General features: G+C 33.2%; 3 protein-coding genes across 9 annotated transcripts; 1 reads left to right on the top strand and 2 right to left on the bottom strand.

The window, feature by feature from the left end:
* The first annotated feature begins 3859 nt into the window (after positions 1–3859).
* On the top strand, positions 3860–11815 carry LOC114175853 (telomere repeat-binding factor 2). 6 transcript variants are annotated; one of them, XM_028060686.1, is made up of 9 exons: positions 3860–3925; positions 4038–4115; positions 4717–5004; positions 5227–5438; positions 6306–6393; positions 7021–7104; positions 7830–8173; positions 8366–8411; positions 11499–11815. In XM_028060686.1, the coding sequence occupies exons 3-8, from the start codon at positions 4855–4857 to the stop codon at positions 8376–8378; spliced, it is 891 nt and encodes a 296-aa protein (XP_027916487.1). In that variant the 5' UTR covers positions 3860–3925; positions 4038–4115; positions 4717–4854; the 3' UTR covers positions 8379–8411; positions 11499–11815. The 6 variants fall into 6 exon arrangements, with proteins under 6 accessions (XP_027916487.1, XP_027916491.1, XP_027916486.1 ...); XM_028060685.1 differs by lacking the exon at positions 3860–3925 and having other exon boundaries at positions 3965–4115; XM_028060687.1 differs by lacking the exon at positions 3860–3925 and having other exon boundaries at positions 3965–4115; positions 8366–8415.
* A 1303-nt stretch (positions 11816–13118) lies between these two features.
* LOC114179584 (pentatricopeptide repeat-containing protein At5g67570, chloroplastic) lies at positions 13119–18688 on the bottom strand. Its single transcript, XM_028065979.1, has 9 exons — positions 18080–18688; positions 17642–17833; positions 17097–17178; positions 16830–17012; positions 16616–16729; positions 15991–16084; positions 15752–15909; positions 14655–15092; positions 13119–14169 (listed from the first exon to the last, which is right to left on the bottom strand). The coding sequence occupies exons 1-9, from the start codon at positions 18634–18636 to the stop codon at positions 13372–13374; spliced, it is 2616 nt and encodes an 871-aa protein (XP_027921780.1). The 5' UTR covers positions 18637–18688; the 3' UTR covers positions 13119–13371.
* Positions 18689–20468: 1780 nt separating this feature from the next.
* On the bottom strand, positions 20469–23604 carry LOC114179585 (ADP-ribosylation factor-like protein 8a). Of its 2 annotated transcripts, XM_028065981.1 has the most exons (7): positions 23346–23604; positions 22559–22640; positions 22435–22467; positions 22194–22315; positions 21130–21291; positions 20846–20966; positions 20469–20757 (listed from the first exon to the last, which is right to left on the bottom strand). In XM_028065981.1, the coding sequence occupies exons 1-6, from the start codon at positions 23381–23383 to the stop codon at positions 20849–20851; spliced, it is 555 nt and encodes a 184-aa protein (XP_027921782.1). In that variant the 5' UTR covers positions 23384–23604; the 3' UTR covers positions 20469–20757; positions 20846–20848. The 2 variants fall into 2 exon arrangements, with proteins under 2 accessions (XP_027921782.1, XP_027921781.1); XM_028065980.1 differs by having other exon boundaries at positions 20472–20966.

Here is a 23604-nt window from a genome sequence, read left to right as displayed (position 1 = left end):
TACGAATCAAACACATCTTTCAATTGAGATTGAAACGAGAACGTGTCATAAGGGACGCATGTCACAAGGCCTCACTATCAAGTGAGTGCCCAACATGCCCTTCGAGCGCCCAACGTGGAGGACTATTAAAGCTCAATGTCAGATCAACGTCTGGCGAAACACAGATGGCGTCCAACACTATAAACCTTTGGAGTCCTCTATAAAACACACGCCTAGCAATGGATTGTAGTGCCTGACACTCCGGAACCTGAAGCTCTCTATTCCAAGTTTTTATAACTGACGCCCAACGCCCTATTGCTGCCCAACGCTAATACAAAAAAACCAAGGATGCAAATAATTTGGCTTGCTTCATTAGTTCAAATTATTACTTTTTTCTCTCTTTTTTTCAATTGGTTGCAAAACATTTTCAAAAGTATCACCAAAGACTAGTTTTACAAGCTTGAATATTCTCAGACAAATATTTCTAAATTTCCAATCAACCTAAACTCACAATCATGACAACACAATTTTCATATACCTCTCATTTATGAATTTAAAAATTCCCAGTCACGTAGTTTCTTTTGTATTGTGTAGGGCTTGATACATCTAAGCCAAACTAAACCTGGTGAGTCTGGACATAAAATCGAATACATCTCGACCATATATTGATTATCCTAATCAAGCCTAGTATGCAAGGCCCAAATCTAATACAAAGACTAACGGTATGAGACTAGACTATCTCGGACAAGGACCTGCTAACTTCGGAGTACATAAAGGTGTCTCAATTTCAAGTATAAGGTATCTTAATGTTGCTATCATCACTAAATTTATCATATATTCCTCACAACTCACTTGAGCATCAAAGTACTTGCAAGTACTCGTTCCCACGTGGTTCATTGTATCAGACTTAATGAGGACATCTCAATCTTGAAGATCTAGTATATCTCGACAAGAAACTAAAGAATAGTACCACACCTTGCAGGACAATCAGTTTCATACAAAAACACCTTAAATTAAGCCCACAATTTCATCATGTACTATAGTTCAATCATTTTAAATAATCCAAACAATCATATAAATAAATAATTCAATTTATAATTTTCCTTACCTTGCAAGATCTCCTTTCTATAGTCAAAACACTTATTCAATTGCTCAAGTCACAAATAAACCTATTTTCACACAAAAACCTAAGATTAATGATCCAAAAGTACCATTAGGATCATCAACTAACAAAGGGATAAAATGGGAAGGATTTAATCGCATGTAATTCAATCTTGTTCACATGCACCCAAAAACACAGTTTGACTTTAAAGAGAGGTAGAAAACAACTTACTAAAGTCATTTTTATCGAACAAGGTTGGAGTACTCTTCGTGATTCCAAAGGTAGACTCTGATCGAAAAAAAGATGAAAGGTGAATTTTATATCCTAAGGAGAAGGTAGAAAACCTATACAACTATTATTATCATCGTCCTCCTCCTCCTCCTTATTATTATTACCATTATTATTATTATTATTATTATTATTATTATTATTATTATTATATTCAACTATCATGATATTAAACCTTTTATAACTTTAAATACCAAAAATTATTGTTCTTAGCATTAATAATGACTTAAGATATATAACTTCAAAAGTAAAAGTAATATGCTTGAACAATTACCCCTAGATCATACCCATTTTCATAGAAAAAAAGTCATTCCCGTCTTCATATCCAAACTCAACGAGTATTAAATTTTTGTCTAATTTCCATCCCCACCGGATAAAGTATATTCTTGTACCCCTACATGTATCAATTTTCTTACTATTTTAATATTAATTAATTATTTTTCATAAAATAAAAAAATTACAATAAAGGAAACATAATATTATCAAATACTCAATATTAAGAGGATGATTGTTTATTCGATATCAAATATTTAGAAAAAAATTATAATTGTATACATTTCAAATTATAATACCATATAAAATTTTAGGAGAACCTAAACATTTATTAAATTTACAAACATTATTGAAACCTAGTGGACAAAAACTTAAAAATATTAAAAAAATATATAAAAGAAAAATAAATATTCAAATTAAATAATATTTTGAATGTATGTTTACTTCAATTTTCTAAATTATAGTGAATCTCTTTTTAATACACTATTAAAAAGTTATAATATATCACTTAATCAAAATCATGCAAAGAACAAAGATTAAATTAATAATAATAAAATCTTAATACATATTGTATCTTTTGAATATTAAGATATGTTGGATGGTAATAAAAAAATCATGACAATTACATTAAATTTTTATATTATAGTAAATAAAATTTATTTATGTAATTATAATAATAAAATTACAATATGATAATGAGTTAGAAAATAAAAAATAATTATATAAAATATATAAAAATAATATTTTACGTTATAAAAATAAACAACAAATAAAAATATAAAAAAGTTATTAAATATATGTCTTAAAAACAATTTTAAGAGACTATTTAATGAGATCGCACAAAGGAAAATAAATATGTAATTAAGGGTATGCTAAGATGAAAAATACCTTAAACATCTAAAAAAACTTTTTAAATATCAACATAGTCAATAGTTGAGAAATAACGAAAGTTGTTTTAGCAAAACAAAATAATTTTTAAATGAAATAAAAAATTAATAATAATAGAGTAAAGAAAATAATTTTTTTATATTATCTAGTAAATGAAATGTTTATAAATCTGTTAAACATTCTCATGTGAAAGGAAAATATACAATAAATATAAATATTAAAAACGAATAAAAATATTCAAATGTGAGATATACAAATATTTTATTGACATAACAATTTGAAAAAAATAAAAAATAGAAAGTGTGTAATAATAATATATATAAGGTTACTTAATTGACTATAAATATATAATTTAAACGAGGACGAGTATAATAGCGGGTATGAAGACGGGGACGGGAAGAATATGTACATCTCCATATCTATCTCCTACCCAAATGAAAAAGTCCAGAATTCATCATACTCATACTCATACCCAATCAATACAAGAATTTTCCGTCAAAATAAAAACTAGTTTGGACAATATCCACGAAAACAAATTTATTTGTCTTCTCTAATCTCATTGTAACAAATATTAAATTATTTTAAAATTTTGTTTACAATATATTAAAGTTAAATTTGCTCTCAATTTTCTCTTAATTTTCTCTTAGTATAAACTATCATAAATCATCTTAACAATAATACACCACTTCAACAATTTCTATCAAAATATAGTTACTTTGATAGTAATGTTTTAGAAAAACTATTTTACATCTAATTTTTTTACTAATGTAATAATTCTGAAAATAACCATTTTAAATAAGAAATAAAACAAAATAAAAATTTTACTTTTTTAAAAAATACCTTTTTTATCACCAAGTTACTCTTCTTAAATCACATTCAATTACTTATATTTTTATTTTGTACGATGAATTTAAAATACGATTAAATGAATAAAATTTTAAAAAGTTAATTCTCTTAATAATCTTTTTTCAATTTCATACTTTTACTGAAAAAAATTGATTTTATAAAAAAATTAGAAGGGCTGACTCAATATTTATCTAACTGTAAAATATACTTTAAAAGGAAACATTTTAAATTGATATAAATACATTACTAAAACTAAAATGATTTATTCTGAGATTATTGTTTTTAAAATTTTGAAATATGTAATTACTTATTAAATATAATGTAATAATATTAATTTTGAATTTTAAACAATTATTTAATTCGTAAGTTAATTTTTATCGACTATTTTTTATAAAGCGCATGTTAGATTTGTATATTTTTTTCAATTTTTTTTTATTACATTCATATTTAGTCCACTACCCTTCCCATGTATTCAGAGGACAACTCCCAAAGTGTAGAATATTTTCACGACTAAATCCCCGGTTTAATCAGAAACATTGTTTTGTCAAGGTTTACTCAAGAGACATAAATAAAGAGACACTTTTTATTTATTTATTTATTTTATATTTCACCTCGATTGAATAAAACTCATATCATGTGTCTCATTCTTCTCTGGTTTTAGGCAAAATCGTTTGGATTATTCCTTTTCTCTGTGTAAATACTTCAACTATTCCAATTCTCACCGTCGTCCGGTTATTCGGTACATCTCTCTCCAACGATTCTTTCATTTATTTTTCACCCTTTGGTTTTTAGTTTTCCCCCCAAAGAAAGTTGTAAATTTTGGCATTCATCAGAAGTATAGTGTGGCATTTCTCTTCCCAGTTGAATGCATGTCTTTCTAGTTTATGCAGTTGTGATTTTTTTAACTTAAATGTTGGTACTTTCTCCGTCCGAGTTGAAAGGCTGTTCCTTTTCGTTGTCATTCAGTTCAACATGAATTTAATTCGATGGATTCAATGAAATTTGAAGCTGAGACATTGAAATCCTCAGATTTTGCATTTTGCATAATACATAATTCCAGATCATTTTAGGTTATTCCCAAGCTGCACCTTCCTTTCAGAAGGCCTAATAGCACAGGCATTTCAAGAGTACATTGCAAAAATGTTTCTGCATGGTTCTTACAATGTTATAATTCACTTTACCAGTTATATATTAGAGCATTGGGGTATTAGGGACGGCATTGAAGTGAATATTTGGGATTTATCGTAGGAACTTTATTTATTTGATTGATTTGTTGTTTTATTTATGAACCTTGAAAATAACATGTTTTGACAAGTGAAAATATTTATTTTCTTGTTGAGGTTGTTTGGTGGGCAACAGTAGTCAGATTTTTTTCTTTTTCAAAGATGCACTAGTAGAAGAGGGAAGTACCGCATTCCATTTCCCTCTAAAGTTGAAGCAAAGAGTATCTGTCATAAAAAGCGGCAACCTTTCCTTCAATGGGTGCTCCTAAGCAGAAATGGACTGCAGAAGAAGAAGCTGCGTTGAAAGCTGGAGTAGTCAAACATGGGGCAGGAAAATGGCGCACAATACTTACAGATCCTGAATTTAGTGCTATTTTGCGCATGCGTTCAAATGTAGATCTTAAGGTATGTCTTTGCCATAGCGCAGCAGGTTGTGGGAAGTGTTGCATAGAGGAAGTTTTATTCTTCTATCTTTTTTTATCTGGTTGGGAAGCTTATAATTACGCTAGCCAAAGGATTATACGTACATTGCACCATAAAATCAGCATATAATGCTACTGTCCTTTGCTTCAATATAATTTCCAAAGTTTTGCTGTACTTGTTTATATGCTTTTGAACGGTGAACAGGATAAATGGAGGAATATAAATGTCACAGCAATATGGGGATCCCGGCAGAAGGCAAAACTTGCTCTTAAGAGGAGCCTACCCGCCCCCAAAATTGACAATAACCATATGGCCTTAAGTACTGTAGTTCGACATGATGAAGTTCTTGATACTAAGCCTTTAGCAGTTTCTGGTGGACCATTGCAATCTCCTAATTTGAAAGAACAAATATCAAGGTTACAGAATATTCAGTTAATATATCTGCCATTTATCATCTGGAAAAAATAAATTATCTGTGACTGTTGTGCTGGACTTGTTTAATTTTGTTGGTGAATTGTGTCTGGAAATTTTACACTTGTAGACGTTACATCCCTTACAAGTCAATTGTTCTAAGAGAAGCTGTGTGCTGTTTCCCAACTTTTGCAAATGAATACATTACCAGACTTTTCTACATTCACGTGTTGTCATTTCCAATGTTTCTCTCTGTTTTAAGCATGGCGATGGCATATGAGAAAGATGGTTTTGTTACCTTTCTGGAATAACGAAAGAAAAGAGGAACAAAAAGATCATGGATCATGTTAGCTACCTAATGGGTCACTACTTTTGCATTTTTGGGGAGAAAAATTATATCCTATGTTAGATAATTATTTGCTTACTTGCAATTCTTTTAAACTATTATTTGAATATCAGAAAATTCAAATCATATGACACCGTGTACATATATTTCTATCTCTTACCTTTTTGTCTTTTTTTTTTCTATGCATGCATCTAAAAATACACCTCAAAATCAAAGGGGATAACTTTTATGCTTCCTGTAGGAAAATACTATAAATAATTAGCAATGATTTGTACATGGACTCCTTTTCTAAAGGAATTCATGCTTAGGTATGTTTATCTTAATGTTCTCACGTTCCAATGTGCATTAATTCTAGATTAAACTTTCATGGCTGTGTACATAGGTTCTAATTGTAAGTTGCAATTGCAAATATTAGTAAACTTTTTTCCTGTTTGATGTCATTTCTGATAACATTTCATCTTGTTCTGAATGTTGAAATTATGCAGCAATGTATACTTTTGACTTATGAAAGCAATGATGGTGTCAGGTTGGTAGATAATCATATATTGGAGGCCATTGTCAACATGAAGGAGCAAAAGGGTTCTGACAAAGGTGCCATTATTTCTTATATGGAGGTATTTCTACTTGACTTTTCAAATGATTGTAAAATCTAAACATCAATGAATGTTATCATCCCCTAAAGTAACCGATAGTTTAACTTTTGTCATGTTAGTTAAGTATTGACTGATGTCTAACATCAAATATTTTTTTTTTATTGATATGATGATTATTGTTATGTCAATTGTTGTTTAATATCTTTTTGTCAGAAAATCTTTTGCGTAAAACATAATAAAAACTGTTATAGTTTTTCAAAAACAAAACTTAATTATTACATAATAAATTATAACATGTTGACAGGACTGATTCCGTGTCTCATGTTCCTAGAGTTATTCTTTTAGTTAGTGATCATGAGTATGTGCTTCAATATGTCATTTTTAGTGGCATACACTATGTGATCTCATTTTGTCTGCTTTAAACTGGCAAGTAACAACTGTTAGTTGTTTTCTGTCCCAAATGGTTAAAAAATAGTATAATTCAACCCATCACCCTATGCTATATGTTGCATATCTTGTCTTTGGAAATGACCTGTAATTTACCTTTAGAATATTGGTGAATTGTCAATACAGCTAAGCAATATAATGACTGTTTACATATCTGCATCAAAATTCAAAAGTAATTTCGAAACTTTTTCATGTGTTTAGGAAAAGTATCGGTGCCCGCCAAATATCAGTAAATTACTGTCAACCAAACTGAAGCATATGGTAGCAAGTGGCAAAATAATCAAGGTAGTTTTACTATGAGAAGCTCTGCCTGGAAACCTGTGTAATAGACTCAGTCAATGTGATTTGAAGGCCGTATTGAAGTTTTTCATGTATGAAAGCGATAAATATTTGATGTTGCTGAAACTCATTAAAAGAAAATGATTGGCAATGAAGTTAATTGGTTATATCATGTTAAGACTGAGCAATTGGAATAGGAAACCAAATGCTGTTAGATTTTCTTAGAACTGACAATATAAAAGAAGAGTGAAATCTGAACAGTGTTCAAATGGTTGTAAGCACCTTACAATCGTGAAAACAGAAATAAAGGAGAACCTTGAGACTGGGAGATACCCGTCAGCACAGCCTTGCATTAACCACTCAATTGAGCTTTTGAATAACCTCCTGTTATTTCCTTCCCCCTGCGACCTCCTTAATTGCCATTTTGTCCATTCAGTTACTACCCTCTCTTTCCCTTTTCCAAATTCCATCTAAGCTGCCTTAATCAGGCCCACACTACTACCTTTGGGGCCATATCGCACTCTCTCCTTTATTTTTTCTCGTATTTACTTGTGAAATGGGCCTAGCAATTGCAATGTGCATAGATGGGCATTATCTTAGCGAGGAGAGTTCTATTTGAGTTGATAAATTGCTGCTCCATACAATAAACAGATATTCCTTTGACAGGTTCGTTTGGCATGAAAATTCAATATATGATAAGTTGATCGTGTGTATGGTATATCTGTTGACAGGAGAAGCATAAGTATAGAATTGCATCAAGTTCAGCAGTCTCTGAGAAAAGAAGGTTCTCATCATTGGAAGGGAGGTCCAAAGATCCTTCAGAAGCAAATAAGAATGATGATGTCAACATCCTTTCAAAATCACAAATTGATGAAGAGATATCAAAAGTGAAGGGCTTGACAGCTCAAGAGGCAGCTGCTGCAGCTGCAAAAGCCGTGGCAGAGGCAGAGTCTGCAATTGCACAGGCTGAGGCAGCAGCTAGGGAGGCAGAGGCTGCAGAAGCTGAAGCTGAGGCTGCCCAAGTGTTTGCAAAAGCAGCAATGAAGGCGCTTAAATGCAAAATGCTTCATATTTGGTAGCTTCCTCTCCAAGAAATCTATATTGATTCCTGTAGATGAGATGCTCAATAACTTCACTTAAATTTTATGTTCCTGTTTATAATGCATATCAAATCATAGTTATTCAAAAATTATGCTTGTTCTCTGCACTCTTCAGTTTGTCATTCCTTAACAATCTTCACATCCTTATTTTGTTTCCTTTGTTTTAGGTTACTTAATTAGAGGCTGATCTGTATGTGGTCAGACTTTCTTCATGTGGGTAATTTGCTCAAAACATCTTATTGCCAACTTTTTTCTACCTATCTTGAATTTCTGACAATGTCTACAGTGGGGTTTCACTTTCAAAAATGAAAGGTCCAACTGTAATAGTAGTGAAAATTATAAAGACTTAGATTTAGAAACCAATAAAAGTCAAATACCTGATCTTCTAAATACCAATAAAAGTCGAATACTTGTATTTGTCTTTTATTGGTATTTACTTGTATGTTTTGCTCAAGACAAGACACCTTTGACTTTTTTTTTTTTATAACTATGAGTGTTATGTAACTCTTTATCATTTTTTAGAATTTATACATTACATAGACAATTTTGCAACAGTGGCTAGCTATGACATTTTTTTGGGCCAGGTGCTGTGTTTTGTTATGCGGATATAAAACATTAGTTATGACTCAACAACAAATTCTACTTTTATCTTCTATTTGGTTGAGAGAAGAGAAATAGAGTGGATGAAAATAAAAATGATGAGTTCGAAAACGACAGTAATAAAGTATAAATTAACAGTGTTTGTTGAAAAGAAATATAAGAGATGAACCAAAGTGGGTGAGAAATTGTACAACAAATCCTACCATTTCAAAATAATTCTCCTATAATCTATTGAACCAAACACCTCCAACTTATTTCTCTATCCACTTGAAATTATTTCCACGTTACATGCAAAACTTGGTCTTATTATACTCATGAAATTGAGGACTGGTATGAAAAGCTATATTTCATGAAAGGTGACATGTGAGCCATAGACATGATGACTTTGATAGCAACAACACTTACCACACCAATGAAAATACATTTAATCGTGAGTCTAACTTTTTACAGTGTTGACTGTGAGAGTGAACTAAGACAAGAAATTCAAAGACATGAGTTGAGAGACTAGGATATGATAGGAGAGGAGGGGAAGAATGATTATACGTGCTGTACTGGGCCCATGTCGTTTAAGACCTGAGAAGTTAAATTGTTTGTGATAAACGTAGCAGTCAAGATGGCATCTCCCCCATAAATTTTGGGAACAAACATTTAGAAAACTGGAGCTCTAACTGCTTCAAGATGACAGCTTTTGTTTCTACAACTGCATTTGAGAAATTTGGATTAGCATAGATGTTGCCATTGTCAGACTGCAATCTTTTGATAGATTTTCTAATCTAAGATGGAAAAAGAAAATTAAAGGACAACTGTAAAATCTCATTTTTCATGGGAAGTAGCCGTGTGACTTAAGTACAATCATTAGTAAACGGCACAAACAACTTTACCCCAAATATTGTAGATATACAAATTGGTCCCCACACATTAGAGTGAACAAGGACAAAAAGGTTCAAGACACATAATTACTCAGAAAAAATATTCTACCATGGTGTTTTGCAAGTTGACAAACATTGCAATGAAAAAGAACTCCATTAAATCTTTTGTAATTAAGTGAGGAAACAAAAGCTTACAAACACTAAAAGCCGGATGTCAGAGATGCATATGTTGATGCCAAACCTGGGAAACACCTTGTTGCTGGTACATTCGGTGTCCATACGTTGTAAGCATATAATACCCTACTCGGCAATGAAAAACACAATGGGAGTGGGAGTGTTACCTTGCATTTGTAGTCCTGTGCAAATGTTATTAGCCAGTTTGGCACATGAAGGACATTGTCTATCCACAGTGAAAGAGATTAGAAAGTCTTGTAGTTGATCAAAATTTGAGATTCATAATAATTGTCATCGTTTAAGGATAGTGATGGTCAAAGTTGAATGTACCTAATCCGACAGTAGTGGCAGGAGTTCCATTAGCAGTAGTAATGTGTTAGTTTCTAGACAATGTGGAATAAGATGAGAAGTATGAGGCCAAAGGTGTCACATATGATCCGTTGGCTTAGAGTCATCGATCCAAAAATCTTGAGGAACAATACAAGAGACATTGAAAGAACTCTTAGCAAAACCTAGCAAGTTTAAGATATTGTTGGGACCCAAGGACTGGAAAGAAGAACGTGTATCTTCATCCATGGCAAGGGCAACACTTCTAAGAGGAGTAATTAGAGCTTTCAAATAGGCACTAAGCACGACAAGGTTGAAGAATATTGACCATTGTGCCTGAAAGGGGGCCTCATCAGTGATGATGTGAGAGAAGAATGGGCTATTTGAAGAGAAGGCTCCTTGATGCAATTGCTGACCTAGGTGGTGTCAGTGGAGAGGAGGAAAAGTGGAAAACTATTTGATGTTTGATTCAATAAGGCTCTAATTCATACCGAGGGAAAGATGGATGGAAACTGCGAATAGGCTAAACCTATTAAGTGAAAGATGGAAAAAAAGTGAAAAATCTATCTTAACATGTTGAAAGATATTCTATCCCGAATTAGTGTCTATTTACAATCCCCTGCATCCCCCACCCCACCAAGGAAATGCAAAAGCGTGCTAGCTTCCAACAACAAAATATGAGCAGTTTCATTAAGATGACAACATTTATTCCTGGCCAATACATTTTTTGGAGGTATGTTAAGGAGTGTTGATTGACGTAGAAACCCTGAAGATGACAAAAATTCGTAGGAAACTATTCTGTTTCATAGTCTCTTCTCAAGATGAAATTGACTCGAGAAATTGATTTTGAATTTCAACATAAAATGACTAAAAAGATTTAACCTTAGAAGGAGTTAGAACTTTCCAAATAGGTTTATCAAGGTGGAGGGAAACTCTAAATGGACTAGGAATTGAAAGTAACGTAAAAATCACCAAAACACCCCAGGACTGAGGAGTAACTTCCTCCATCACATGTTTTCTTCCAACCAAGATTCTATCTCTTCTGAAAGGACCCAAAACTCTGTTAGTTACTGTGGGTTAAGTGCTTTTCCTAAGCTTTAATTAGGGCTGTGCATTATTCTGATGTCTGTAAAGTAGTTTCTTTTAGGCCAGTAGGTTTTGTTCGTTTAAACCTACAGTCATCACCTCATTATTCTGATGCTTGTGCAGAAGTAATTTCATTTAGTCTTAGTTCTTTCTAAGCATTAATCAGTGCTTCTGTATTGTAATGCGACATTGAAACTTCTGTTAGTTCTTTAACCCTGTTTAATAGTTTGTAAATTCTTTGCAGATGGTGTGGACACATGATCAATTATTAGCGGAGTTGACTTGAGATTATTGTTTTTCTGCTGCGCTTCCTCCCTGTTTTCCGTAACTGTACATAATTTTCGGCTTGTAAATCTGGAATAGTGCAGGATGATTCATGAAAACATTGTCAGGAGTCAATAATAGCCTTTTTTTTTTCCTTTCCGTTTTCTTAATTTTAAAGGAAGACAATGAGGGGAAAGCTACAAGCAGCAACGGAAGAGTGGAAATGGCCATGTTTTTCTGTAGTAGAATGATTGACATCCACGTAGAGTAAATGAAGAAGTAGTGTTTCAAAAGCAATATGGATTGTTATTTATAGGCAGATGATATATTCAATTCAAGGATGCTTACTGTTACTCTTGCTACGTATTATATTGCCTTCCTTGTTCTATAGTCTGGAATTTTAGCCAATACTGAGGACAGTACGACGATGTATGTGTCTATAGGGTATAGAGGGCATTTGTTCCAAATTGAGAAAATGGTCAGTTCTTAGAAAACCTGGCAGCGAATGGTAGTACAAATTATTATCAATCGTGCTTCTGCACAGATGTAGGTTCTCGGTCATGTGTAAATGATCTTTTACGAGTAATTAGTATGCTTAAATAATTACAACTGGTAACATTCTCAAACTAGTTTAAAATGTTTTTTTAGTCAGCCGTAAGATATAATTCAATGAAAAAAGGTACTCATAGTGTCAGAAGTACAAGACTATAATAAGTCCAGCTAGTTCGTCAAGGATTATTGTAGAATATACATTCACCCGTTAATCCAAGATAATTAAACCAAATGAAGCATAGTGTAAAACTCTGTCGAAATCATGGTACTACCAAATGAAGAAACTCAATTGCAGAATGCAGCAGTCATATATAATGGACATTATAGTTGGGGACCGAATTCCCTTCAAAAGAGGAGAATAAAAAAATGAGACCCGAAGGGAGGTTTTAATGAGGTATATTGGCTATTCTACTTCATGCTTAGATTAAAGGTCGAGATAAGGATGTCAACAGGATGAGTAGGGTACGGATAGTAGCTCTTCTGTATTTTATCGTTAGATAAATCTGTACCCCTATCTATATTCATGGATATTTATAAAAAAAATTAATATTTAACGACATATTTTAACCATAAATTCAAATAAAAATACAATACATAACATTCATCAATTTCAAATAAAGTACAAATAATTCATTCAAATAGTATCGAATGACAGCTTACAAAAAAAATGAGCTTTTTTGAAATCAATTGATAAAAAATAATTTCATTCAAAATCAATGTGTTAATATTTTAATCATGTTTTTTTATTTATTTTTAATTTAAATTTTAATCATGTTGAAAAGGAAAGATTGATCAAGAGCGAATAGGTTAGGTAATAGTTGACGATTTACTAGATCAATTAAAACAATACTTAACTGACAAATGACTTAGTAATTTTATGGAATATTTTTAACAAATCAGCAATTTATTGTCTACATGGCCTCAGTTAATCACGCCACTTATTAGCAATCATTTAACGATAGGAACTGAATCTGGCCAATTTTATAATAATGAGAGGAACCAAAAGCTAAGAAAAAAAACGCAAGAACTAGCTCTTAAGTTTATTATATTTATTCTAGAAACTAAAAATATATTTAAATTCTTGAAATATTAGTACAATCCCCTGCAAAAAATATTATGACAAGGGAAAGGTTGCCAACATTTTAATTTTACAGTGTTTTAATTGGGTTCCCTTGTTTTGATTATAACATCGTACCAGTTATCACCAGGATTGATCGGAACAGGCTAATCTACACTGGAAATTGTTACATTTGTCCCTGTCTAGATAGTTTATATGTAAGCAGTTGAACAACTTGCAATCACTAGCCACGACCAAGTTCAGAATGTAACAAGCTCCCGTCCTCCACTCTTAATTCTTTCCATAATTCTAATATTTCATATGCTGTGGCCTTCTTAGTTACTCCCTCACCATTATCATCTTCAGAGCTTCCATCATCCCAGAGCTTTTTGTCCAATGCATCAGAAGACTTTTCAAGTGCCAGATTATCAGTGCATTCCAACCTATCAGCTTGTGAACTCGTTCCATCTTCAATATCAGAGTTTTGATGCCTGAAAACCATGACATCATCATTATCTCCTTCATTGCCTCCATCACGAGTACAGGCAGACGTCGCTGAATCATAACTACCAATAAAAATGTCATTCTCAGATTCAGCACCTTCAATCATCATTCTTGTGCTAAATTTTGGCGCATTTCTATCATCAATTCTTTCATTCGGACCTGAGCCATTAACAGAATCTTTACTTCCAAAAGGTATTATACTAGAGAATTTTCTAGATGTATCTAATCCACAAAGAACATGTAATGATTTTGTTAAATTAGAGACTGTTGATTCTGAAACCACGTCACAACTACCAAGAGCATCCAACAATCGCTCTAGATTTTCATGACTCATTCTGTCTTCACTTTCCTTAAACAAGTTTGTCCACTGCTTTTCACTCACTTGGAATGGTGCATGAGCCAAGGTGTTTATTAAGATAACAGCTCGATCATAATTATGTTGAACTATAGCTTGAATCACCAATTCAAAAAAGAAAAGATGGCGAGGAATTTCTCCAGCTTCCAGAATCATGTCAAATGCATGCTCCAGTAAATGCAACTGCATGGAAACCAAAATATGCCATCAAATTCAAAGTTTAGCTAGACACATAAAAATTAATAAACCACTAAAGATGTATGTTTTGTGGTTCCGTCAGCTGACTGGGGCAACTAGTAATAAGAAAAGCAATTGAATCTGGAAATCATCAACAAATGTTAGTCTGATTCTAAAGGATTGAAGGTTGAAATAATGCACAGGTCTTCTATGGAGATCAAGGCCACAAGTCTAAATATATTACGTTTTTGAGCTGAACTATACATTCAAGCTTTTTACATTTGCTTGCGCACAGTACAAAATAATTTATAAAATGTATGCTGACACTAACAAAAAATAGTAGTCTTTTTTCACCTTTATAGTAAATTGATGGATGAAACAGAAGCACTCTAGGGTGCAAGCATAGTTTGAAACACAAATTTGTAGGATATGACACCATGAGCAGACATATAAATAAGCATTGTCTGAATATAAATAAGTACATTTTCTACCTTGCCAGCTCTTGAAGCTTTAACAAGTAATAACAAGTGTTTATTTTGATCCAATTGATAGCCAGAAACAATCATCTCTCTGTACACATGCTCAAAGTATTCCCATTGCTGTGCACTAGCTGAAGCTTCCAACATTGAGTTATATGTGTATGCGTCTGGGACAACAGAGCTATTACCATCCCCTGGAGTGGCATAAGATTTTGATTTGGCTGCTTTAACTTCCTCAAACAAAACTTTGGCTTTAGAAAACATATCATTTTGGCCATAAATTTTCAGCATTGTATTTATGGTCCCTATGTTAGGAACACAGTGGTCTTTCATGTATTCAAATATCTGTATGGAATCGTCCATATGCCCACCATCCATGGAAGACTTAATCATGCCAGTGAAAGTAACCTCCAAAGGCTTGGCACGAGGAAGACTTCTAATATTGTCAACCTGTAGCCAAGTGTCAAGGTCGATCTTAATAAGGATTTATAAGTAGCTACATGTTCATCTTACCACATATATGTAAAAAGAAAAGCAAGAATAAATAACCAAATTCATAACCTAAAACTCCACCCGGAGTCCCTAAAAGTGTGCACACGGGTTAGAAGGCAAGGGGATGGAATCAAAGGAAAACGAAAGGAAGGGTAAATTGTCTCTTGTTTGGCTGTTACTAATTTTCCAGGAGAAGGAATGAAGGATTAGTAAATAAAACAATTAATAACATAATAAATTTACAGTTTCACCCGTTTTTTTTAATAACTAACATGATTAAACAAAATACTTTTTACCTAAACCCCTGTCCCCACTTTGGAGAACTCAAAAGGAGGATGTTTGGAAATTTTATTGTAAATCCTCATTCCTATTCCATCTCAGTAGAAGACTCCCGCCGAGCAATGAAAAAACTAACCATAAGCCTTGCATTCCCTCCCTCACTATCCAAAGATCTCATCCCCAACATGGCTCAAGGAAAAACAGACGTTGGCCATATTAGATAGTTCTAGGGATGTGTCCAGAATCTAGTGCTGATGTAGTTCTCAGGACCTAATATGTCCACCACCAAATTTCTCAAACTCAGATTTGAGTTTACTGAAAGAGATTGAAAACAGTACCTCTAGAATAGCATCTCGCCACCTCCCACAGTTGCAAAGGCAACAAGCTAGCTCGTAATATACACCAGCTGTTCCAACTACTCCTCTTCTTTCCATATCCCTGATTGCTTTCACAGCTTCTTCAACTTTACCTTCCTTCCAGAAGGTTCTCACCAACACTAACGAAGTGAGATAAAATATATGAGGTTATCGGTTACCAAATATCAATAGCAAATAATACCAAGGAAGTAAAGAACTACCTTTATAAGTAAGGGCTTTTGGAACTTCCCCACTTCTCTTCATCTTTCCAAAAAACTCATGGACAAGGTGATAATTCCCCGACTCCAGCATTACCTTGTAACAAGCACCACCTGTAAGACTTGAATACAAACATGCTTTGAGAGTAATAACATCAGAAGGTAACATTTTCCTCATCAAATAAATTTCCCATTCAGCCATAAAGACTGAAATAAAATATAACTTAAAGTAACTTGTTAATAAAAATAGAAATCTCAGCCACCATACAGGGATATATAATGCTTCTATACAGGGAAGATAGCAATAATTACTTTATAACAAAAAAGTTTACTTAATAAATAAGATAAATAAATCTAGTGTGTTCACTTTTGCCAAGAACAGATGATCTTTTTATTTCAAATAACATGAAACTGACTTAACTGTACTGAGCTAAATTGTTACTTGTAAATGACAAAAACAGGCTGAAGATGATTGCACAAGTAAAGATTCAGAAAAGCAGTTCTCAAATAGATTTAGCTCGTAAAGAAAAGTAAAAACTATTGAGTTAATTGTATCCCCCTGTTTCAGTATTGCAGCATACACACTTGGTATATTACTTGGTGTCAGATGCTTTCATCCTGTAATTACCTCCATTGCAAGTCCATAAGTTGCTCCGTTAGGTTTTAGACCACTTTTTCTCATTTGCTTCAAAACCCATGACACACCTTTCCACTGCTTTGATGGAACACAAGCATTGAGCACCTATAGCAATCAAAGAAATTTGACGATTCAATCAGTCTGCAAAATTGCATTCATTAGAAAGCTATATGATAAATTTTGAAATATGTAGTTGTTCTCTTACAGCATTGTATATAACCAGATCAGGTTCAAGGACTGGATCCCAGTTCTCGCGATGCATAAATGCTTTGGGTTTCTGCCTCATGCATTCCACAATATTCAGCAACTCTTTCAAAAGACCAGCTTGACCAAGCGTAACAGCAATGCTGTGATATGCAGCAATATCAGGATATATATGGATGCTTTCCTGAATAAGTTGAAAGTAAATCAATTAAGAAACATTCCAAAAACAATTAAAAACAAGCCTTAATGTGGAAAATAAAGCTCTTACACGCATCAATTTGAAAATTTGAAGGGCCTCCTTTGGCCTTCCTGCCTTCCCAAGAACTGCAAGAAGTTTTGTATACACAAACCTACAAATTCATTATTAACTTCTTCATGAGACAGGACTAAGAATGCAAACATATAAACACAACAACCAAAATATAGACTCTTTAGAATTAATCACACATAAAATTTTATAACATGATACGCCAGGTTCAAGACATCCTCAACCAGTATCCTATACTGTTCACGTTGTTTGCACAATTACTGATAATAAAACATTCATCTTCTCAAGCACCATATCAAATTTAGGTTGAAACAATACAGCACAAGAATGTTGCACCATTCCATTCCATTTGCCCCGTCCCATTATTATTATTTGTTTCCCATTCCATTTGTTAACACAATACATTAGCAAAAGCCATCCAATGCCGTCAATCCATTTGTTTGATTAGTTGTTTCCTCCAAAAATATAAAACCACACACAACACAGATTTCTTAAGGAGCCTTCAAAAACAATGCCAGTAAGCCAAGACAAATATCTAAACCCACCTGCTTTGGAACTTCCTGCGATCCTTATATCTGTACACCCACTGTACTACAGAAAGAGCTTGCTTCCAACAACGTTTAAAACCAAGCATCTCGACAATCCTCAACAACTGTTCTTCGGTAAATGGCAATCCCGACAACTTCATCATCCTCGAAAACTTCCAATCCCTCATAGTAATCTCCCTATCACTCAGCCTACATCGTAAAAAGAAATATAACAGATAAATTACTTTTGGGTTTATCACATGTGTCCTACATTAAGAAGCATTGTCATACACTAAATAAGGACACCTTTTTTCGGTGGTGATTAAATTACCACATCGATGAAGAATAATATATTCAGCTATACCCAATTCCCATTGGTTAACAAAGATATTTATTAAGTTAACACAATACACGTGAAAAAACAAATTAATTAACAATATTGAACAAGAAACGAACCTATCAACGAGAAACTTGATAACCGCACCCTCGCTACGTTTCCGAGTGTCGCCCCTCGTTCCATGCCCTTCGTTGAACCAATCCTCATTGATTTCGAGGTCGGCGTCGAAAACCCACTTGAGTTCATCCATCTTCCGCTCCTCGAACATTTCCTTGAGCTCCGTTAAGCTCTCTCTTCTAAGCTTTCCTCCTCTGTACTCCTTGATCGCTCTCGCCTTCTCCAGAAACTCGACCGTTTGAAGCTCCTCCCAGGGCTTCCCCGCCACGACGCGCTTCTCGTGGAAGGAGGTGGCTTCCATTACTTTTCTGAATTCGCGTTTGATGGCGTGGAAGTGTTTGTCTTCCTCCAAGGCTAGGGCCTCGGCGGGAGTGAGTGGAGGAGGGGGCTGGGACTTCAGTTTTCGGTTGTGCTTTTGGATTTCCCTCTTACGGAGTATGTGGACGATCTTGGGAGTTGGGTCGACGCCCTTTTCGATGAGCTTGCGTCGGATTTTGTCGGTGTCTGGACGGAATTGGGCGACCGGGCGCCCCTGGAGATGGAGGTGCAGAGGCTCCATGGGATTGGAAGTTCAATGTGGAGGCTTCAGGCTTCAGTTGCTCACTGTGACAAGATAATACTAGCGGAAGCGCCAGATATTTCCTTACTCAATAAAATAATTATTAAAAAAATTATAATTTAGAGGATATTAATTTTGTTGGCATACAAATGTTTTTTTTTAATCAAATTTAATTAGTAAAATGAACTTTAGAAAAAAATGTATTATAGATAATAAATAATTATAAAATTATTATTATTATAATTATGAAAATATATATAAATATTTTTTATTTATTTTGTTGATAATGTCTTGTAAAAAGTTATTTTATTTTTAGAAAATAATAAAATTTAAAAACAACAATAAATCAAAGTAAAAGAAAATGTTAAATTTAAAAAAAATACTTAAAATTAATACTTAAGAGTAAAGTAAAAAAAAAATTGTGTATATATCGATAAAGAACAATTTTATATAATAGTATCAATTATAGATAATAGAAAGAAACTCCTAAAACAAGTTATGGAAACTTAGAAAATTATATATAGAAAAAGTACGATTTTTTTTTTTTTAAATCACAAAACAGAAACTGATATTTACTCGATAGATTTAATTCTCTCAGATAAAGCTAAATGGAGAGAGTAAATTTCATCCTTCCTTTAACTTCAAGTCTTATATTGAAATAATTTATGAGTTGGTTAAATAATTAACTTAATTTTAAGATTAATTTCAAATGCCAATGAGTCATGGTCAATAAAAACTGAAAACTCATCCACAATGTGAAATAAAAAGCAAATTGATGTCGTGCTCAATTTAATATTGAAATGAGCAAATGCAATTAGAAAATGAATAAAAAAGCAAATGCAATGAAAAAGAGGTGAAATGCACCTAGATAATGTTAACATTAACATGTTATATTTTTTTATATCATTATAAAAGATAAATTAGAAAAATTAATTGACTATAAAGACCTGTATATATAGGTATATATAATAACTATAGATGATCACATAAATAATTAATTATTAAAATACTTCTTTTTTCAAGCACGTCCTTCTTTTAAGAATGATTTACGTAAATGAAGAAGCATTGGACATTTGAAAACTGCCGTTGTGAGGAAGCTTATTTAAGAGCTGGGATAAACCCAAACATCATATTAACTATCTTTTAAAGAAAAGATAAAATAAATATTATCAGTAATTAAGGAAAATAATTTTTTTATATTATTTTTCACATCCAAGATAAAGACGATACACTAATATAAGTTTGCCTTCAATTAGCAGAAAATTAACTATAATAATTTATCAATATTATAATTATTTTGAATTCTTATAATTAAATTCATAATCGGACACTCTCACTTCCTTCTCTTCGACGACCAATTCTCTGCCCTTGCCGTTTCCGCATATTGGTGAAGATGGTGAATACAATCGGAGAAGTGAGTAAAAAAGACAAATAAAAGTTAAATGAGAAATAGAAAATATGAACCATCAATTTAAAAATAAAATGATCTAATGGTTCCTGAGGTTTTTCACCGTGGGAGACATGTATTGCTCTCCCACCCCTGTAGCGTGGACCTTCAACAATAAAAATCCCAGAAACACGAACTCTATCAGCAAGGTATTCACGGTTCAAGAGAGAAAGAAAACGAGGGAGGTGTAGGACCCATACATTACATGTGTCTTCTCTCTTTTGAGTTGTTCAATACTGGAGAGGATTTGTGCTTGTTGTAATTTGTCTCGACCGATAAACTCTGAATATAAAATTATTATTTTGTATAAAAATTATTGAGCTATCTTTTTCTGTTTTGCTGGAATTGTTGTAGAAAGCAAGAATCAAAAACTTCAAACACGATAAAATGACAAAAAGAATCCACTCAAATTTATTTGTATTTGACATACCCCAGGAAATAACAAGACCACACAAGGCTGACCATTAGAAAAATCTAATCTAATTTACAGAGATAGACAACCATTCCTCTCACAACTGCAGTTCTGCAAAGTATTCTAAAAATGCAACTAAGCTGACAATGACAATATGATTCACTCATAAAACAAACCTTGACATTTCATCTTGTGGTTTGATACCCCATTGGACTTGATATTACATTAAGAAGCAAATGAGAAGAGGGCAGGAATAAAATATCTGCAACAAAGTTAGGCATGAAGATGCCTTCAGCGACTTACAGATATATTTCATTGAAATTACAGTAGAGTACAAAACATTAAGAAACCTCTTAGCTCTTTGATTTGGAGTGCTTTACAAGCCAATCGATAACAGAGTCAATGTTAGTCGAGTTTTTGCACGAAATCATGAAGCAGCAAACTTCTCTATCGGTAATTGACTTCAGATCCCTGCATACCAGATAGCTCTTTTAGCACCCAAGCAATATAAAAGTAAGAGCAAAATAAGAAACAGGAAAACATGTAATAACTCAAAACAATTCAGTAAAGTAACTTCCAGTACTAGTTTACTTTCGTTATTGCTGCAAATTAGAATAAAAGTGACATAAATTACATTTGGTCAGTCAAAGCTTCTTTAGACAGAGCCCCTGGTTTGTCGATCTTGTTCCCCAATACCAACAAAGGAATACCATTCAATGATGGCTTACTCAATAAATCATGTAGTTCACTCTTTGATATGCTAAGGTTATCTTGATCTGCAGCATCAACAACATAACTGCAGGAAACATCATATTAGGGGAACTGTAACCAAAATCCGTTAATTAATAGATCAAGATAACATTGGACTCCTACACTAATGTTAATGCAGGAGAAGAAAAGATATCAACTTAGAGAAAGATTAGCAACAACAGCATGATTTAATCACACATCTATAGAAGATCGAAGTGGAAGACATTATTCAACAGCATCATAACTTCGGAATAACTAGGAAAGCTGTATTGTAATATAGCAAACCAGGTCTTTTAGAATTGGAAGCAATAAAACACAGAAGGTGAAAGATTTAACTAGTGAAATCATATAACTCATTCAATGAAGAACAATCCGGTCATACAGGACAAAGCTTCAAAGAGCTATGCTCACTTCCTCGCCTTACAAACTGCACTAACCATTATAAGCCATATTAACTAGTAAATAATCTTTATCGTGACACGACTTAAAGAGTCATTAGTAAAATCAACTAATATAGACAAACAAATCCCTCTGCACTTCTTCCCTTCTTTTTTTCGGTTACAGTACAGATAAAATATAATATTAAACCAAGGCAAGAGCTGTTGACATGGGCATCTAAAGTGAGTTTGCATCAAGTTCACTAATTAAAAATGAGTTTGGGCTCATGGAGGTAAAATGACAACTCGATCTTTAGTCCCAAAAAGAATAAAATTTACCATAACGAAACAACTATGAAAACAAAAACAAGCAATTGTGTAAGTTGATGAACAACTCAATTATGGAATTACCATGCATATGTTGACAGATTACCAATGCAAAAGTACAAATATACACAAGAAGATTTGTGCATTTATCAATGATGTCAGTCTCATTGAATGTACCGGTGCTAGGAGGGGAGATAGAGAGAGAGTTTTATAATCAAAAGGAAATAAGAAGTTTGCTCCATACACAATAGCAGAAACTGCACGACAGTAGCGCTCCCACATGCTGCGGAACCTAGGTTGCCCTCCAAGATCCCATAATTTTATTGTAACATTGCCTTTTGTTACTTTCCTCATATTGAATCCCACCTGGAATCCGATGACAAAATAGAGTGATCAGAATATCATGCTGCTTGATAAGAAGAAATCTTCATATAGTAACTCAAGGAGAAAGCTATAACCGAAAGCATTTGGCAAATAACACTTACAGTAGGAATCATGTCCTCGCTATACCCACCCGTCTAGTAAGAAGATCAGAAAAATAGCTTTCAGTGAATCAGTTCAATTAATGACAAATTACTAAGATAAATCCAAAAAAATTATCATACTTACAGCAATAACATTTACAAGTGAAGTCTTTCCAGCATTCTGAAGTCCAATCAAAGATAATTCCATTTCCTGCTTGAAAAAGAGGCTGCAATCAAATTTACAATGAGGTAAGCTACCTTGAATAAAGTAATCCACTAAGCCCAGATCAAGCATCCGTATAAAACGCACATACCGAAATTCAACTTAGGTGCAACCTAACAACACTCCAAAAAAAGTTTGTCACAAAAATAGAATCAGATTTAGTACAAACAATAGCTGTTCCTAAATTTCAGCAAACAGTTGTTCAAAAGTTTACAGATTACCTAAGCCCAGCAGCAGCTACTGTCGTTTGGCAACACTTTAACTTCGCAACTGACTAAAATTCATTTAGATTGAATGATTTTCCAATCGTTAGACAACACTTTTTTAAACGAATTGAATTCTTAAACTAATATAATCCAAAACAAGTTACATACAAGAATCCATTTATGCTTCCATTTAAAAAATCTTGAAACACCATCAAGAAAGAAAAGAAAGAGCAAAATTGGATTTGCTCATACATATCTAATTACACAAAAAAAAAAAAAAAAACGCATGACTAGAATTATCACCAATTCAGTAACAGAGAAAATATTTTGCGGGCAGTGAACATCTTAGAAAGTCCTATACATTATTACACTAAAACCTTAAACGAATTCACAATCGTTTATCACAACAATCAATTAATTCTGAGTTTAAACCGATATATAAATAAATAAAGAAGAACTACATTGTGATAATTTGTTTGTTGGAGTAGAAAAAGCTAACTAACCTGCGAAGCCAATTGAGAAAAGATTCCCACAACCCCATCGCTTCTCTTCACTGATAAAGAAAGGTACACAAACAAACACACGGATCTCGATTCCCTTGTTTCAACTCGAACCCCCACACAGATCCTTCAACACTGTTTATCGCATTCGCATCATGGAAACTACTTTTTATTTTTCTAAACAGTGCTTATTGCTTTGGGGTTTTGAATCGCGCGGGTCCCACACAGAAGAGACAAATGAAGCGCATCCAGATCAATAATG

The sequence above is a fragment of the Vigna unguiculata genome, chromosome 3, assembly GCF_004118075.2.
Source record: "Vigna unguiculata cultivar IT97K-499-35 chromosome 3, ASM411807v1, whole genome shotgun sequence".
NCBI lineage: Eukaryota > Viridiplantae > Streptophyta > Magnoliopsida > Fabales > Fabaceae > Vigna > Vigna unguiculata.
The sequence above is the reverse complement of the archived record's forward strand: the minus strand, read 5'-3'. Positions and strand labels throughout refer to the sequence as shown.

Excerpts from the sequence above, each read along its gene's own strand:
- LOC114179584 (XM_028065979.1), bottom strand. The coding sequence starts at position 18,636 with ATGGAGCCTCTGCACCTCCATCTCCAGGGGCGCCCGGTCGCCCAATTC. Across the intron at positions 16,085-16,615 it reads CTTATGGACTTGCAATGGAG|GTAATGCTGGAGTCGGGGAA; the intron begins GTAATTACAGGA and ends GCTTGTTACAAG. Across the intron at positions 15,093-15,751 it reads GGCGAGATGCTATTCTAGAG|GTTGACAATATTAGAAGTCT; the intron begins GTACTGTTTTCA and ends ACTTGGCTACAG.
- LOC114175853 (XM_028060686.1), top strand. The coding sequence starts at position 4,855 with ATGGGTGCTCCTAAGCAGAAATGGACTGCAGAAGAAGAAGCTGCGTTG. Across the intron at positions 5,005-5,226 it reads GTTCAAATGTAGATCTTAAG|GATAAATGGAGGAATATAAA; the intron begins GTATGTCTTTGC and ends AACGGTGAACAG. Across the intron at positions 7,105-7,829 it reads CAAGTGGCAAAATAATCAAG|GAGAAGCATAAGTATAGAAT; the intron begins GTAGTTTTACTA and ends ATCTGTTGACAG.
- LOC114179585 (XM_028065981.1), bottom strand. The coding sequence starts at position 23,383 with ATGGGGTTGTGGGAATCTTTTCTCAATTGGCTTCGCAG. Across the intron at positions 22,468-22,558 it reads CACTTGTAAATGTTATTGCT|ACGGGTGGGTATAGCGAGGA; the intron begins GTAAGTATGATA and ends TCTTCTTACTAG. Across the intron at positions 20,967-21,129 it reads GAAGCTTTGACTGACCAAAT|GGATCTGAAGTCAATTACCG; the intron begins GTAATTTATGTC and ends TCTGGTATGCAG.